The following is a 16137-nucleotide window of genomic DNA, read 5'->3' on the forward strand; positions in this document are numbered from 1 at the left end:
CTCATTGCTATTGACTTGAATTTCCATTGCTATGCTATCAATAGATCTATTTATTTTCATCTGTGTCAATTGTCATCGAATTGCATCCTTCGGGGGTCCAGTCTATGATGTTAGCATGTTTCCTTCTCGTGCACGACAGAACATCCAAGGGATGAGTCACATGTTCAGTTTTTAGTCACATCATTTATACATTTCTGCAACTTATGCAAATATTAAGCCGCACATAATGAACTGGTATAGTTCCTGCAACCAAAACAAACCTTGCATTGATCATTGTATGATTCATTTACTTTTGTATCAAATCTTTATTCTTGAAGATTGTATAATAATGTCGATATTTACTTTTCAGATTTATCAACAATGCCTGCCTGTTCCATTAGCGGTTGCCCTTCGAAGACCCATGCGAAATCTGAAGGCACTACAATGCATGTATTCCCGAAAACTGTTGATCGAATAAGAGAATGGGTCAGACATTGCGGATATCCACTGGATGAGCTGGAAAGTAGAGTCCAACAAGTCTTACAAGACAAGAGGGGTGATCGTTACCGCATCTGCAGCCGCCACTTTTCCTTGGACATGTACACAACATCTTGGGTAACAAAGAAGAATAAACAGCGAACGACACGGAAATTGCTCAAAAACGCTATTCCCACTCTATTCGCCCACATTCCGCCACCGGTGAGTCAAGTGTCCGGATTTAGCTTTAGGCCTTGCGGTAGTGTGTAGGTATCCGAACGGATTAATTGATATTGTAGGTGTTCTATCCCTTGTAATAATTTCGATATTGATATGATTGTATAGTTTATTAAATAATGACATTTACCAATATATTCTTTTTCGATTTCATAACCCACAAACGCAATGTGTATATATGGGAACAGGGAACTGTGCTGTATTGAGCATTTTACAAGTATTCTGTCGCCTTACATGGCTATTTTTAATATTGGCATTTCATTATCAATCATTAATTTACCTTTACAACTTCTTGACTATCCCTTGAATCTGAAGCAAGAACATTCTACATCCTTGATGTGGTAGCAGTTATCAACCACTTCTAGCGCGCATCAGGGAATCTTACTAGACTAATCCGCCTCAGACCTGTTTTATGCATGTCAAGTAATATTTTTATTTTATCGTGTAATCATTTTACCAAATGTTTGGTTAGTGCTTTCCAATTGATATACACCTTAGTTATCGTCCACTGGTGTTTGTTTTCGGTTATAATTAGTGTTATCCATACTAATGCAAGTACTGTCTTTCAGGGAGATGCTGAAGCGTCCGCCACATCTACAACATTTCTAGATGTTCTTCAACAGCAGGAGGTATGGATACTGGCAGCTCCATCTAGCGTCATAATCAGAGCTGGAATTCTTGTCATTTGATTGTTCTACACAATGTTTCATTCGTGGTTAGCCGTTGATATGTACCTGTGCTGTCGACCCCAGGTGCGTGTTATGTTTTCACTATTGTAATCCTCACTAATGCAAGTACTATGTTTCAGGCAGTTGATGGAGTGTCAACCCCTGCACTTGATGCAGAGCTTGACATTCAAGTAATTCCAGGGGAAGTGGAAGCGGGACCATGCGTATACGAATCGGCGCAACAGCTTTCGGAAGTGCGCACTGCATTTGCAACATCATAGATATTCTTCAGCAGCACGAGGTATGGATAATGACAGCTCCATCGTGCGTGATCATATAACGAGATTCCATTTGCTATACTTTCTTCCCTATTAACGCAAGTGCTGCGTTTCAGGGAGACGAAGCTTCCACTACAATCACAACATCCAATTTAGATGATGCAGATGTAAATAAACCGGAGAAATAAGTCGATGAAATGTGATCATATTTAGATTTTCCTTGATTCTTTTGGACAATGCATCATTTGCGGTTATCTCTTTATATGTACCTGTGCGTTCGACCCCAAGTATGTGTTACGTTTCCAATATTGAAAAGCATTCTAATGCAAGTACTGTGTTTCAGGGAGATGCGGATGCCTCTCCAATACAACCATTCATGGCAGTCCATGCAGAGCCAGAGGTATGGATACTGACAGTTCCATCGAAATAGATCATCACTGGTCGAATACTTGTCCTTTGATTGTTGCACACAATGTTTAAATCGTGTTTGGCTATTGAGATGTACCTGTGTGTTCGTCCTCACGTGTGTTTTATGCTAACAATATTTTGATACATAGTAATGAAAGTACTATGTTTCAGGGAGACGATGGAGCCTCATTCCGTGCTGTCTATGCGGATACAGAAAATATAGTCGTTGCAGCGCAAGAGGAAGGGAGGACATGCGGAAATAAATCGAAGTTACAGCGTGCAGATGTTGAAGGTCGAAGCAAAAAAGTTGCAAAGAAAAAAAAAAAAGGTTACAAACAGTCCATAACTTTAAAAAAATGTTTGTGCTGGGGACTATTTTATGTTTGTTTTCCAGTCAATTCTACTACACTCCATCTGTTTAAACTGAACATGCCTTTTCCAATCTCTCCTCCAGTTACCCGTGGGTGTCAGAACTATACACACACAGACAGTGAAGCGAATGAGAGATGTGGCTTGCCAGACCGTGTACACTATGGAGGAACTATTAATTGAGGCGAGGCGTGTTCAGGCTCGATATGCTCATGTCCAATGGCCAGAACATGAATTAACTGTGTTGGGAGACTACAGCAAAGTTGCATTGGACCATAGCTACAGTGCAACCGCACCACCACAAGGAGAGGTTATTGAATGTATTGAAGCTAGCTCTGAAGTAGTTGCAGATCAATTTACACAATCTACACCCACCAAAAATTTGCCACCAAAAAACCTGTCGACATTGTCGTGTTCTCCCATCAATGTTGAAGTAATAGATGTCGAAATGACAGAGAATGAACCAGCTGCAGCATCCATAGACGCATCAGAACTTGATATCAGCGATATTACTTTCCAATGTGTTGAAATCTCCACAACGTCACAGGCCGAAACAACATTGACGCAAGATGACAGTCTAATGAAAGAGAGCAAATCCATTGTATTCGACAGTTGTTTGATGGAAATTATAAGTATGCTGAAATGTGTGCATTCCATCAGAGGGAAAGTATGTGGGAAGCCATTGATTAATGTGACTAGTCAGATAAAAGGCAGTAACGTCAAAATTAATGCCGCCTGTAGATTAAATCATAGGTTCTCATGGTCTGCACAACCAATGCTGGGGAAACTGCCAGCAGGCAATCTACTGTGTGCAGCTGCATCACTTTTTAGTGGCTCCAGTTTTAGAAAGTTAGAGTCTTTCTTTCAGTTTGTGGGACTCCATTTCATTTCTAAAGCGCTGTACTACATATACCAACGTGATTATCTGTTTGCGGCCATTAGTGATGCTTGGAAAATTGAACAATTGTCTCAATGTACATCCTCAGAGGCCATGGAGAAACTAGGATTTATAAAATCAGTGGAATATCTACAATCGAGGGGCATGCACATCGACCTCATAGCCACGGATAGACACGTTTCAATTGCCAAGACAATGAGAGAGCAGTTCCCACATATTAAATATCAATTTGATGTATGGCATCTTGCTAAATCAATCAATAAGACAATCTCAGCTGCAGGTAAAAAAAAAGGTTTTGAAAGTATTTTGCAGTGGTCACATTCTATCGCCAACCATCTTTGGTGGAGCTCAAAAACTTGAGGGGTCAGTGGAAATACTACTTGAAAAATGGCGGTCACTGATGGACCACTGTACCAACGTTCACCGCTGGACAGCAAATGAACATTTCCACCAATGTGAACATGGCCCTTTGTCCCCAGAGGAGGCACGGAAGAAGAAGTAGTTGATTCCATCTTCACCGACACACAAAGCCATTGAGAAGATTGTTTTCGACAAAACTATTAAGAGATTTGAGAGGACTGACAGAATTCTGTCACACAGGAGATTTGGAGGTGTTCCACAATATGTGGCTAAAGTACAGGCCAATGCGCTTGCATTTTAGCTTTCGGGGCATGAAACATCGCACTCTACTAGCGGTCTTGGCCCATAACAGCAATGTCGGACGTGAACAATCTAGGACTAGGGGTAAAGTAAGGATGCCCCGCTACACTAAGGTGTTTTCAAAACGAAATAAGCAATGGGTGATCAAACCAGTCTATGATGAAATGCAGTTCGACTTTGTGAAAGGCCTTATTGTTGCTGTGTTAGAGAAGCACAGATATGGAATTTTGGACACTTCTGTGCAGAGCAGTGATCCATTGCCACCGAACATTGCGACTGTGCCATGCCCACCCGAAGCACAGCTGATTGTGAAGTACAAATCCCGGTTTAAATAATTGCAATACGATTGTCTTTTTGTAAATAAATGTTATTGTACAGTGTACCTGTAAACCTAACCCCTACCTTCACCATCATGGGTGGCGAACAAGCTGGGTGTCATCTTTGAATTCTCTCTATTCACCTCACATGTGTATGTATATATTTTTCTCATGTCTCATCTCATGTAAATGTAAATGCTGCGCACTGTTAACGGAGGGGAGGCTTGCGTATTGCAAATAATAAAACAAACCGACAATAAAATCTCACTTTTAATTCAACTCCTGTGGTACTTTATACTTTCCCTGACCTTCCGCAAAAAATTAAAGGTCTCAATTTGGGCTGCAAAGCTCGCAGACAACGGGGACAAAATTGGGGCATTTGGCAGAGAAGCCAGTTCGCATTTGCACATTGAGGCGCACTACATAGACGGATTCGAAACTTCAAGTTCTCACAGATGCCTATACTACGTGATGTTGCAAATAAAGAATGCGGAGGACAGCGCCCAGATGAGGCCCACAAGTCGCACTGGAAGTATAAGGGTCTATTGTTTTTTGACCTTGAGACAGGGACCATGCCGAAAGAACTACATTTGAAGGGAGTGCGCAATAACGTAAGACGATAAGGCAGAAAATTCAGAAACTAGACCGAGTTCAGTATACGAAAAATCATTGTCAAGAGCACGGTCCGTTTTACAGACTGCATTACGAAGAGACACAATGGAATTTCAAATATAATGTAAGTAAATCTTTACACGCTTTTATACCGGAATGAAGATTTAATGAATGGATGCATGAATAAATGAATGAATGAAGAGCTAGGAAGAGCAAGTAAAACGTGTTTGTAGTGGGCACATGGGCATGCAGGTCCACTGGTCTCACCGATCTCGGTCCTTGGCCCAGCCACTTTTCCCTGCACTACGGGACTGTCTCTGTATCCTTCAGCCCCTTCTCCCGGCATTTACCTTGCACTTGCCACCAGCTGGCCCTATTATTTAATTTGTATTCAACTAACCATGTACAGCCCTTCCCCATGCGCGATCAGAAAGACACCTGGCCTAGTAGGATCGTTGTCTGTCTGCCCTTGTTCCCCACCTGCCTCGTCACGCCTAGAAACACTTGAGTATAGGCACGTTACAAATGCCATATCATAAATCATATTATTTCTCACGCATGTAGACTAACTGTCGTTTATCATTGTGTGTTTGCCTCGATTTATCTCGTTACTTTTCGCATTGATTTTAGAGACGAACATACTCCATTGAACTATCCTTGAAAGCAAATAGTTTCTGATCGGCCGTAATAAATAAAATGAGAAATATTAATGAAGTTCGGCTAGCGAGACTAATTATAATTTTTTTGTTTTCATAACAGGTATTTGATCCCATTCTGCCACTGCCATCTGTTTGAGACACCGGCGGATGGATTCTTCAGCAGACACCTGCAGCTTCCTGTCAACAACTGGAGCACGATCACCATGTTATGGGACGATCGCCAAGGGCCCACATGCCCTTACGCTGTACTAGTGGCTAGAAGCAACATATCAACCTTTAAGCTGGACTAGTGCGTAGTTGATGTAACAGCCTTGCGGTTCACCGTGCTTCCAAAGTGATTCTTTTTACGAAAATGAACACCCTGTGTACCATAAAGGAACAGCGCGTGACTCAAGATGAAACGGAACAGTTATTGTGGATACAGATAAAAGAAAATAAATGGCTTTCGGAGTTCATATGGCAATTGCTGAATATTCTCTAAACATTGAATGTCAAATAAATGTAATTTACCAAATGTACCGTGTTGCTGTTTCATTTTAAAGTACAGTTTCATATTCCGAATTGTGGCGCGCTGTGTTGTGAGTTGATCTGTGTTGGTTTCCGGGTTCTGTGTGGAGTCGCGCAGAAGACGACTGGGGGCGTTTGCCTACGCAGCACAGTAACGTCACGGAGAGAGGCGGGGAATATGAATGTTTTGATAATGTCAAGCTCAGGGGCGTGGGAATTGATTTAGTGCCGCAAAAGCAGGTCAGCCAGGGCGATGGGGGAAAAGATAGTATTATCAGAAAATGGCTGCTCCCTGGTGCTTGTTTTCGCGTGCGTTTAATGGACGAAAACTCGGGTACGGGCCATAGGAAAGTTTTCTAAAATCGAGCCACTTAGGCTTAAAAAAAACATGGGCGATCCGTAGGGACAATAAACAAATTTTACTAGACCATGCCTTTAAGCTCTTGAACCCTGATGAAGGCATTAGCATTTAGCAGTGAAGCTCTGGCATGCAGTTGCGTAAACCACCTCCTACAGTTAATTTACAGAGTCAGCACTACTTTAAAGCTAAACTGGCTAGAATGCGACAAATACCAGAACACAGTGGCTTACAATTCAAACAAAAAACAGAAAAGGGATGGGTGGAGGGTTTTGTATATCTAAGTCTGAAGCAAAGCATTGGCATTGCTCTGGGCAACCTTCTACAACACTGTTTAGTCCTATGTTATTGCAAAAGGGATCCAACCATATGCTAATCAGTCAGGTATTGCCACCAATGGAAGCATACCTCCCGAACTGCTGGGCCAGGTCCCATCTGCATGGAAACACAAGTAATCCGAGCCATGTTTCAGTCTTGTTGGGCCTCATCAGTAAGGTGCAACTTGATTTTCTATGGCGCAGCGAACAAGGGACCCACGCCTGGGCATACCCCCTCACACAGGGAGACAAACTATAACCAGGAAAGGGACAATTTTAACAGACCAATTCTCAGAGAATTTAAAGAAGACTTGCACGGCATAATGAATAAAGAGGTTATACGTATCACGCCATAGATCTCATCAAGGATAAATGTCGGCACTTCGCCAGAATCTCAATCAATTGTATGGCTGAGCCAGTCTCACTAAAGAAATGTCTCTTTTCCTCAAAATTAATTGTCTACAGTGCAGGTGGTAGCAAAGCATATTTTAAGTTCCTTTTGCCATGTAGTTTCTTCACGCCATTGTGCGGTTGTTGCCGTTTGGGTTGCAACGCTGTAATCCGACAGTGTTAACCTAGATCCGTTGTAAATGTTGCAATGCAGTCTCGCTGCAGCCAGAATTCGGATCTTATGGTAATGGGCAAACTATCATAATGATGACCACTGCTCCAGATAACATTTTGAAATGGGAGTTTTTTTTTTTAAAGCTGGGAATAAAATAATTTTATGGGAAGCACAAAAGTAAATTCCATTCCCAAAGGCAATACTTTACATGTAAGTACAAATGTTTTAACTGAAAAATAGAAATGCTTTGTAATATTTCTTTGCACTTTGTTATTCATGCACATTAAATGTTCTACGTTTACCTCGGGTAGCAATAGTAGTTTCTTTCTGCGTTACTACGTGCACTACTGGTCCAAACATAACCATGCAGCTGTGCGGGTGAAAGCTGGTGCACAAGGTCCTACATGTCATTTTCCTATTTTTTTTTTGGAGTATTTGGCTATTTTTAGGGAGTAAAAGTGGCGGATAAACCCCTTATCTGTAGCGCTGATAACTCTTAACTGAGCACCAGGGATAGGTATCTGTGATGGGATTCTGTGCTATTAATCTATTAGCAAATCTCGTTAATCCTGTGCATATACAAAAGGAAGAAAACCCTCAAGAAATAGTTCCATACCACCACCTTCTTTAGGTCTTCAGCAACACGAACATTGTTGTCAATTTGGATCGAAATGTATTTAATGCAATCACTAATCAATTGTTTAAGCAGACTCTTTGACAGTATCGGTGGAGGTGCTTGCAGACTTAGACCCTCTTTCCGTTGTATCTATATCAGAATAGAGGCTGGCATCTTTTGCTGCAAAAAACTGATGGATCGTATATGAATTTCCCTTAATACTAGGACATTTGCCTACCTTTCATCCTTGCATCTGTGATAAATATCAAACTTGTTTACGATTGAGGGCTACAGATCAAATTTCACCTCCTTTAGGTATCAAAAGCCCAAACTCTCTCTACATTTAGTTTGATACCCACTACAAGATTGTCGTCAGTAATTACCCACACTCTTCTTTTGTTGCCTAGCAGACTTGAGAAAAGTTAGAGCCCACCACTCATGGACAACTGTGAATGGATCAAGGAAGGATTGGCCACAACAGGCTCCCACCCACAGCCATCAATGCCAGAGCACTAATCAGTATGCAGCAGCAGTCTGCGGGCCAATGACTAGGTGAGCAGCTTCCGGTCTTGGAGGGTGCCCCACAATGTCACCAACCTCTCAGAACAAAGTCCTGCAGCTAAACTCCAATCAGTCTGCCACAATGCAAGGATTAAACAAAGGTGCCGCTCCACCCGAACAGCGACAGCAGAGGATCTTGTGCTGTGGCCAACATGAATTAGAAAGTTAAGTGCCTCTACAGGATACAGTTCAGATTTATACAGCAGTGGAGTAACGACTCTCCCGCTGCTAATCCGCCACCTTCATGTCTATGCCGCCGTAACAATTTTTGCACACTCAGGAGGACCGGTGCACACGCTCACCAGCAGTAGAAGGCTACTACTACATTTTCTTCATCACTGAATGTCCTTTCACAGTTTTCAAGATCCTGCAGTGTTTTTATGACCTTCCTTGCCAATAGAGCTGAAACCTGAATCACAGGAAGCAAAAACAGTTGCCCTCCAGTACACATAGCCTTGTGAGGAACAGAAATGGACAAAACTAGCCGGAAACTGACTAACGTTTGACACAAGTCTCCTATCTTAATATTAAGCCACAGACATACATTGGGACAACAGCAGCATCGGGGCCAGTAACCAACTCCAACAATCCACTGAGTGCTTTATTTCCAGTTAGAAACAGTTGAGGTTAAGGGGAAATGGGTCCTGACACTTGCTTAGAGCTAACAACGCAGAACAATGAGGACTTTGTCTCCAGTTCAACAATTCTCCCAACGTCACAAGTTGCTGTCCATGCAAATACCAGACTTGTTGACCTCAGACTTGTTAAGTAGTACATACCTGACAAGTGCACATAAATGTTCACACTTACTTGCAACAGTACATGAAGAATACTGTGTGGAATTCCTTTATTTGAAGTAATGAAGTGTTGCACTGCACTTTTGTCACCTCACATCCGTCTGGAGAGGTGTACCTTGACTGCTTGACCACGGCTACTCTAGGTGGGCTAAGGACACTGAGGAACCGCAGACCTGAATAGATCATGGTGATGACTATCTTGCTTCAACAAGCCTCGGGAGACCCTTCCTGACACCTATAACACAAAGTATGTGGAAAGCTAGCAGTGTGGTCATGCCAACATTTTGGCAAGCTAAATCACCTTCACAGCACACTCATCCACTACGTAATTTGTCAATATCTTTAGAGACACTTGTGTAGGTTTTATTTTCTCCATGTTCCCAACATAACTCTTGTTAGGGAGATTTGTATGCTTCATCCCCTCGCCTATTGAGACCAAGCATTTTTTGCTGGATTTCTGGACCTTTATCTTTCAATCCTGAATGAATGGAGCCTTTTTCCACTCATTAATTCTTGTGGGCTCTGTCTTTTGGAACTCCATTCTTTGTCTGCTCCATAGCTCTTAAAGGAATCTGTGTTTTACAACTGCAGCACACATGTCCTTATGGGCAGTGTTGCTGGGGGTCCCCCCTAAAGATTTTTCTACATCAAGTAACTACAGTTTCAAAAACTCTATAGTCAGAGATTGGCACACAGCACCTTCAGTGGAGTGCCAAAGGGATACCTAGTATCACCCTTCTCTACTCAAGTGACTCTTTAGTCACTTAGACAATCTCCTAGTTATGGCTTGTGGTAGTAGACTTGTTTTTATCAACTATTGTATCATTTTTACACCACAGGCTAGGTCCATAGCCTCGGTAGTGCACAATAGGGGCACCCCAATACCAGCTTTGGTCCACCTTCTTCATTTCACCATTACTAGCGTGGTTCTTTATTGGCCTTTTTTCTACCACTCTGGGAGGGGGTAGGTCAGTGTGTGTTTTGCCTTTGGAATGAATGCTTGGGTACCCCTGCCTAAGCTCCAGAGTGTCTTGGCGGGCAGGAAGTGGGTGAGGAGTCTTCCACCCCCCCTGTCCTTTGTTTGCCAAAATGCCTTAATAGTACCATCTCCCACAGGGGGTCCGGCTCTCCTGATAGGACAGCCAAATGCTGCTTCCTGTAAAATGCTTAGAGATTGCAGAGGAGTGGGTGCTGGAACTGTAAAAAAGGTGAAGCTTCTGGAGTGAAAAGCAAGTCTACCACTGGAAGCTGAAGTAACCGAAGATGACCAGACGCCTGGAGACCCTTAGCAACACTGAAGCAGCCACTGTTGTCCTGACCCAGTTTTCTATGCGACAGGAGTTCCCAAGAGGATGAATCCTTCCCTTTCGCGGGTGGGAAAAATCAATCCCAAGTCTAACTTTGAATTGAGACATCTCCTGAGGTTCTAGGAGTTTCCAGAGCTGCAGAACATTAATACCAGGAGGCCTGCTGCCCATTTCGAGTGCATCGTCGTGGAAAAGACAAACCCGTCCAAATCTTTGCTGAACCAATAAGGACACTCCAGAGATCTGATCCAACTCGCCCAGACCCCATCACCAGACTGTGGGACTGCAGGAAGCGAAGAGGATTGATAGGACGATCCATGTCCTTTGTTGGTGCTGCAGAAAAGGTACCAAAACCGCAGAGTGAATCAAGAAGTCACTGAAAGTCCTGCCATAGGTCCTCCCTCAAGGCTGCTGCTGAGCGATTCCGTCCATTGTCCTGCCTTCGGTCATCAGACCAAGGCATCTGGAGGACAGGTCCAGAGCTGTAACATAGCGGAGCATCCAGCATGAACATTTTCTTCATACCTAAGGTACTGTGGGGAAAAAGGTATTGCTTACCTGATTTCAAGAAGTCACTCGAGAGCGTTGAAGTGCACCTAGAGGTGTCCAGGGTCACCACCTCTTACCTACGACTCAAGCCGCTGGCTAATGTTACAGTAACTAACCATTTTCCTCCCTTAAAGTGACTTTACTAGATGTGTTTGCAGAGTAAATGTATTACCATATTAATTGTTTGAAACCGCAGGTGCGTGTAATAACCGATAATAGGATAACATTGTCTTTTCCCTTTCAAACATTGCTACAAATGTAACCGCGAACAAAAGTGAAAGTGTCCTTTGAAGTGTATTTTCAAGTATTCTAAAGTGTTCTAGTGTAAACGTCTAGTATTCAAAGTGATTCTGGGTGTGTGTATATATAATAAATAAATGTATATAAATTATAAGTGTAAGAGTTTCTTTGGTGAGCATGGCTAACTGAGGATCAGTGTACTTACCTACAGCTCGCATCTTCCTCTTAAAATAAGTCTAACTGGTCTGCCACTTTATCAAGGTCCTGCGTTAGTACAGACTGATAAGAGTTGGAGATCTACAAACCACTGGGATATCTTACTTCTGTTTTACTACCAGTAGGACATAAGGAAACCTCCAATACCTCCACAAAAACCATTGTTCTTAGTGAGCCCTGGCACCTTGAAGCAGTTTTGGTTCCACAAAGGTTTAAAAATCATCAAATAAAAATTAAGCCCTATTACTGCTGTGATTAATCTTGTCTATTTTTAACATTGGTATGTTCCAAATAAACTATCTATATTCAGCCATCTAGGTCAGCCCTGGCAGACTGGTTAGCTATAATGTGGAGAAAGGCAGATGCATCTGGGACGCAAGTGGAAGCTGGGAAATCTGCAGTGGAAGAGGAAGCCAAGGTGCAAGTGGTGGCAGGACACCATCCCTGCAGAGGCCCAAGGGAAGGCAGGACAGCCCCACCAACCCCCGACAGGCATGAGACGTAACATGAATTCCAGATAAGCCTATGGGATGACAAAGCACTGATACCCAATCAGAGCAATTGGTTTTAAAATATAGCAATAGAGGGTTCTGAATTTCTCTACAAATCACATACCTTTAATACCCGGTAAGTCAATGCTAGCGTGCTCATGGATCCCAATCCCATTCCGAATGATCCGTAGAGACCCTTCCTTAAATGCACCAGAACAAGTAACCAGCTGAAATAAAAGAAAATTGAGTAAAGTCACATTCCCTAGTATACAATACTTCACAAAATGATCCGTTTAAGGCAATAATGGTCTCAAAAATGGTATACATAGTCATAAAGAAGTTCAACTAGGTTTACAGGGAGGAAACTATGGTAGTATGTGAAAAATGAAGGCATGATCACAAACCTCGTTATAAAGAAAAGGTTACCTCACTAAGAAGAAAAGAAATTAATTTGTTACCCTGAAATTATTTATTTTCCAAATTGGGTATCTATTACATTCATACAATGTCAGAAGGATACGCAGAAAATGTTTCAACAAGGTCAAAATGAACAAAAACAAAACCCTGGCTTTGATTATCATTTCTAATTCAGATTCTGAGAAGGCAGACACTTCTGCCCTTTAATATTAGAGCATTTTTGGATGAGCACACTAATAATGTCCCACCAGAAAGGGAAGTAACGTCAGTAACAAAATGTAGTTCATAGAGTGGGTCGTTGCCATTCTGTGAGTTGTAGGAAAGTAGAGAAGAAGCATGACAGTTGGTATAAACGGGTGTAAAAAAAAACCAATTTCTAAGGTAAATCATGGTGCCCACCAAGTTGCACCAAATCCCTCTTGATTGGTTCGGTAGCAGAGCACTCATGCTTCACTAAGTAGGGGGGATGGACTGGCAGCTGGGTTGCTAGGCCTAATGGATTACACAAGAGAGGACACTACACAGATACCAAAAATAAATATATTCCCAATTACATTAGCACCCGGGAAGTGATATCACCATGCCTCTCTGACAACAAGAGCTCAGAAGACTGCATTATCACATTGCTTGCCTTCCGAGCATCCCCAAGCAGCAGAAAGACATCATCCCTCATGGGCATTTTTACGCTATCACCTTATCCTCAAATACTTCCGGCTTCCCAGGATGTCCACTTCTTTTCTTTCGCATGTCTGGCTCTCAATGGACACCATAGAAACAGAGAAGGTACAAGTAGTTTGTGCCTCAGGTTTCCATGGCGGCCATTTCATTTTGTATATGTGTTCAGGCTGTTTCTCAAATTTTAAAAAAAGATTAGCATCCTGGAAAATATGAAGGGGTGCCAATTACAATAACCCTCAAAGTGGGTGGCATTCTGGCAGAAAATGGCACCAGAGGATTGCACCTTGGGCTATTGGTCATTACCTGCTAGTGATAACCCCACCTCTAGGGGCATTGCTTAAGTATTACACGCAAACCTGCAGTTCATCATAAGTGGTTGGCATTATAAAAACAGGAAAGTATTTTTGACAAGACCCATGTCACCCCTAAAGCCAGTATCAAGATAATCAAATGGTGGCCAAATACTCTACACCGTATAATACTGAAGGAGGGAAAGAAAGGGGATTCTTAGACAGAGGTAAGATAATACACAGTCATGAAATAATAGGAAAAATACATGGGTTAGCCTGTAAAGACTTAATACACATATGGCACCTCTGCGGCAGGCTGCCGGACCTGGAGTGTGAGCCTTCGCCATAAAGTCAGGAGGAGGCACTGCGCAGCCTGTACGGCGATAGCTGCTGAGGGTATACCAACGCTGGGCTTGGTTGGTCTTGTGGCCGGGCTGCCGTGCCCGCATTGCTTTGCTCTGAGTGCGGCTTGTGTCACTGAGGGACGGCCCCGGAGTCGATTGACTCTGCTGGCGGCTTCACGCCTTCTGTTACCCCCGCTCGAGCCGCCAGATCTGTGCTTTTGCCCGCTCTGCAGCTCCACCGTGGGACACCACCAACCTGCTCTCCCTGCTGGAGTGTGGCTGGCTGCGCACAGACTACTCACCTGAGACATACTTGGGAGCCACAGTTCCTCCTGCGTCCGACTGGATGCCTGTTTGCGAGGAGACCCATTCCAAACAGAGTCCCGACTTCAGTGAGTCCCCGGGAGCTCATATACCAGTCTGCAGCGCCATACTGCAGCTGTGCGGTGGCTTGGGTGCCCTATAGCCAGGCATTCCGATATATATTTTCCCCCTCTCGTTGCCCACTTGGTACGAGGCCGTTGGAGACCGAGTCCTTGATCTGCTGTTTTCCGTGCAGTTGCACTGGCTACTCTTCTTCCTGACCGTCTGCCTGCAGAGTCTCAGCGGGTCTCCTGCTCATCGGGATTTTGTTTACTACAGCGCCACGGATCAGCGGACCATTTCCAGGCAACTTTTTCGTACCATCTGTATTGCCTGCTGTGTGTACTCTGCCGGGTATCTGTGTTCTTGCTGGGGTGCTGTGATGTCGCAGGGGTGATTCCAGGGGGTGCTGCTTCCGTCCTCCTGCCTGTGCTTGCCCTGCGTATAAACTGCTCCACTCCGGAGGGGAGACCATTCACTTGTGCTGCGAGGTAGGACGTGGGCGCCTGCTACGATCCCTTGTAGATCTTCACAAGCTGTGCATCTGGCCTGCTCCAGATGCGCCCCGGCTGCTGCCCCACTGAAGAATATTGGTGTTGACTATCGCGGGGCATCCACTTTGTTCCAGGCAAGACCCACCTTCTCTACAAGTGATCACTCTGCCTTTGCCCCCTGGGGTGTGCTAATCTATCCTTTTGGCCTTCTGCCTGCTCCAGTTGCTACTGGTAGGCCTGCTGGGAAGGCCCCTTTATTCCAGGATTAACCCTTGTGGGGAACTGTTATCATGCAGATTCTTGCCCCTATCAGGTGTACCGCTGCCTGCCCCTGGATACGCGAGTGGGTTGCGGGCAGCCCCCGGCAACTGCTTGTGCTCATTTGATAGTACTTTGACCTAAGATGCACGTGTTTACATACTGTGCAGTCCTTGCTGTGTTCACCAACTATCACTTGTGTTTCGTGAGATGCTGGAGGTGTGATTCCCTTACCCCTCCCCCTTACAAGGTTGCCATAACTTCCCTTGTTGTTCTCGACTGTGGGGCCATCATATCCCGATGCATCCCCCTCAGTCAAGTGCACATCTCTTCTCAATGTGCCCTCACTCCTGTTACCTACCTCCTCTCTTCCATCGATGGTACAATAATGGCTAACAGTGAGGGCAAAAAGCTAAGCTCCGTGAGCATGTTTGCCAAATCTAACCACAGGGATTCTGTGTGTACGGGTGACATGGCAGCTTGCCCCTCCCCCCACCAATGACGAACGCACAAATCTGCAGAAAATGATGGACTATATGCGGGAGGGGTTCACGACTCTGAATACAAATCTAGATAACATGAGTGGTACGATCAGCGCCATAAAGGCCCGTATGGAGAAGACGGACGCCAGTATTGGAGAAGTCAAAACCAGGGCTGGGGTGGCGGAGGACATTAACGCATTAAGGACTGACCTGACGGCGCTCACCAGACAGGTACAAAGTGTTAGTAAAAAAAATGGGGATCTTGAGTCCTGGTCAAGACAGAATATCCACATCATCAGTATCCCTGAGGATAACGTCTCGGGTCCCATGGAAGATGATGTTGAGCGTACTCTCCTCTCTGCTTGACAGCTTCGAGTTGGCACCCCATTTTGCCATACAGCGGACTCACAGATATCCAAATGCGAAACCTAGACCGGGAGCCACCCTCTTCCAATCATTGCAAGAGTTTTGAAATATCGGGACAGGGACACTTTGCTGTGTGCAGTCAGGGCCAAAGGAGAGCGGTCACTGATTGAATAAGATTCAGCTCTACCCTGATTTATAGGTTGCAGTATAGCAGCAGCGTAAATCCTTTCTCGCTGTAAAGAAGAGGCTTAGTGACCTTGGGGTGATCTACGCCATGATGTTCCCCACCAGACTTCGAGTGGAGCACTCTGAGAAGGTGCACTTCTTTAAGATTCCTGAAGAAGCGATAACGTTTTTGG

At 44.0% G+C, this 16137-nt stretch overlaps 1 protein-coding gene across 1 annotated transcript in view; it reads right to left on the bottom strand.

Moving 5' to 3' along the window:
* DDB1 (damage specific DNA binding protein 1) overlaps positions 1–16137 on the bottom strand; it is a 1539839-nt gene that overhangs the window by 1030759 nt on the left and 492943 nt on the right. Inside the window, exon 10 of the mRNA XM_069623834.1 lies at positions 12211–12313. Within this exon, the coding sequence (XP_069479935.1) occupies positions 12211–12313 (103 nt within the window). The remainder of the gene's footprint in view (positions 1–12210; positions 12314–16137) is intronic.

The sequence above is a fragment of the Ambystoma mexicanum genome, chromosome 11, assembly GCF_040938575.1.
Source record: "Ambystoma mexicanum isolate Mex_15411 chromosome 11, UKY_AmexF1_1, whole genome shotgun sequence".
In the NCBI taxonomy this organism is placed as follows: Eukaryota; Metazoa; Chordata; class Amphibia; order Caudata; family Ambystomatidae; genus Ambystoma; species Ambystoma mexicanum.